The sequence below is a fragment of the Pundamilia nyererei genome, unplaced genomic scaffold, assembly GCF_000239375.1.
Source record: "Pundamilia nyererei isolate P.nyererei 1_Seehausen unplaced genomic scaffold, PunNye1.0 scaffold00527, whole genome shotgun sequence".
Taxonomy (NCBI): Eukaryota; Metazoa; Chordata; class Actinopteri; order Cichliformes; family Cichlidae; genus Pundamilia; species Pundamilia nyererei.
The window spans coordinates 118841-120915 of NW_005187928.1; the positions used below are offsets into that span (position 1 = coordinate 118841).

General features: G+C 52.3%; 1 protein-coding gene across 1 annotated transcript in view; it reads left to right on the forward strand.

The window, feature by feature from the left end:
- mfn1a (mitofusin 1a) overlaps positions 1-2075 on the forward strand; it is a 13106-nt gene that overhangs the window by 7275 nt on the left and 3756 nt on the right. Inside the window, exons 7-11 of the mRNA XM_013907794.1 lie at positions 431-611; positions 943-1010; positions 1101-1222; positions 1295-1421; positions 1929-2033. Of these exons, the coding sequence (XP_013763248.1) occupies positions 431-611; positions 943-1010; positions 1101-1222; positions 1295-1421; positions 1929-2033 (603 nt within the window). The remainder of the gene's footprint in view (positions 1-430; positions 612-942; positions 1011-1100; positions 1223-1294; positions 1422-1928; positions 2034-2075) is intronic.

The following is a 2075-nucleotide window of genomic DNA, read 5'->3' on the forward strand; positions in this document are numbered from 1 at the left end:
TGTGTGTGTGTGTGTGTGTGTGTGTGTTCCGGTTCTTCCTATGTGGGTTGAGTGTCTGGGTTATGGTTAGCTGGGTTATGGTTAGCTCGGTTATGGTTAGCTGGGTTAGGCTCATCATTCATTTTTGATGGTTAGGGTCGGCAGCTAGGGAAAGCAATATGTCAGTGGGAGGTCCCCACGAGGATAGCAACACCCGACATGTGTGAGTGTGGCGGCGCCGTGCAGCTCTGCAGGTGACCCGTTCCTGTGCATCACCTCACAGCTTCAGCGCACAGACGTCCTCCTTCTAATAAACGCTGCTGTTTTTATTGTTACCTGCTTGGGTGTAAGTCAGGCTGGAAGGAGAATTATTCTCTGAGATCGAAGTAAAGCCGCTGGCAGCAGGACAACATCTCACTCGCCTGCACTGTAGGTGTGGATGCTATGGTAGAAACGCACCGCTCCCCCTGCTGTCCAGGTGAGGAACCAGCACCTGGACCGCTGCGTGGGGTTCCTCGCTGACGAGCTGAAGGTGGTCGGCCTGGATGACGCCGCGGGGCGGATCTTCTTCGTCTCTGCTAAAGAGGTTCTGAGCGCCAGGATGCAGCGAGCACAGGGCATGCCTGAGACAGGTGAGACAGGTGAGACGGGTGAGGGACAGTGGGAGGAGCCTCTGCTCATTTCACATCCGCTCATTTCAAATGCATGACACATTTTTTCAGCCAAACTATCTATCTGTGATTGGCAGCCTCCCACAAAGGGGGAGGAGCTAAAACATCTGGTTCTAGAACGTGAGGTGAGGATTACTTTGTGAATCATGCAGAGCTGCTCTGATGGAGGCCAAGAGTGAAAATGTGGAGCTGCACATGAGCAGAAGAAACACACACACACACACACACACACACACACACAATCATGAGAGTTATTAAAGTGAAACAACCATCGTCCTTCCTCGTGCTGCAGGGGGCGCTCTGGCTGAGGGTTTCCACGAGAGGCTGAGAGAGTTCCAGAGGTTTGAGAGGACGTTTGAGGTTCGATGTCTGAACTCGTGCAAAAATTCATTAATTTGCCAAAAACAACGATGTGACAGGATGTGACAGTGTGACCTTTGACCTCTACAGGAGTTCATCTCTCAGTCTGCAGTGAAGACCAAGTTTGAGCAGCACACGGTGAGAGCGTGGCAGATCACAGAGGCCATCAAAGGTGTGATGGACGCCATCAACATCGCCTCTGCCGACAGGAAGTGAGCCAAACACTCTCACCTTCACTTTGTTTATTCAAAGGCGGGCTCAGTGTGACCTTTGACCTCTGACAGGATCTGCTGCCTGGAGGAGCGAGAGGACCTGAGAGACCGGCTGGACTTTGTTCGAGGGCAGATTAACCGTCTGAGCGCCAGCGTCAAAGAGAGGATCAGGACTCTGAGCGATGATGTCACAGCCAAGGTAAATGCTCCAGCAGAGGGCGTGGCTTCAGGTCTGGTTTCAGATCGCAAAAGAAGAATGTAACTTCAGGAACACCTCGTGAAAAATCCACAGATGAAAGAAACTGGATCCTTGGCCTGTTCCCTTCTTCGGTTATCGGGTGCTTCCTGTTCCACACAGCCCTGTTTTCTTGGTTGCCAGGTTGGTGGCTCCAGTCAGACGACTTCCAGGTTTCAGACCGCCATTTCCTCCCTTCAAAGTGCAGACTGTTGCTCAGTGTAGCCCTAACTCGAGCACAGGGATGAGGCAGGCGGGAATCATTCATGCTTGTAATAGGTCGGTCCCTCTGTGACTTCACTTCCTGTTCTTCTTTTGTCCTTTGACCAGAACTGAATCCAACCTGGTGTGAAAGTTTGATTTCTTGTTAGCTGCGTGAAGGCGTCTGAGATCAGCGCATCAAAGCGAGCGCCAAACCTCCTCCCTCTGACCGTGGCACGTCTCTATGGTAACCTGCTGTTTCTCCCTCAGGTGTCCTCGGCGCTGACGGATCAGATCCGCTCACTTCCTGTTCTGGTGGACGAGTTCAGAGCCGACTTCAGCCCCACGCAGGAAACTCTGCTGCACTACAAAACTGTGACTACACACGCACACACACACTCTCACACACACACACAC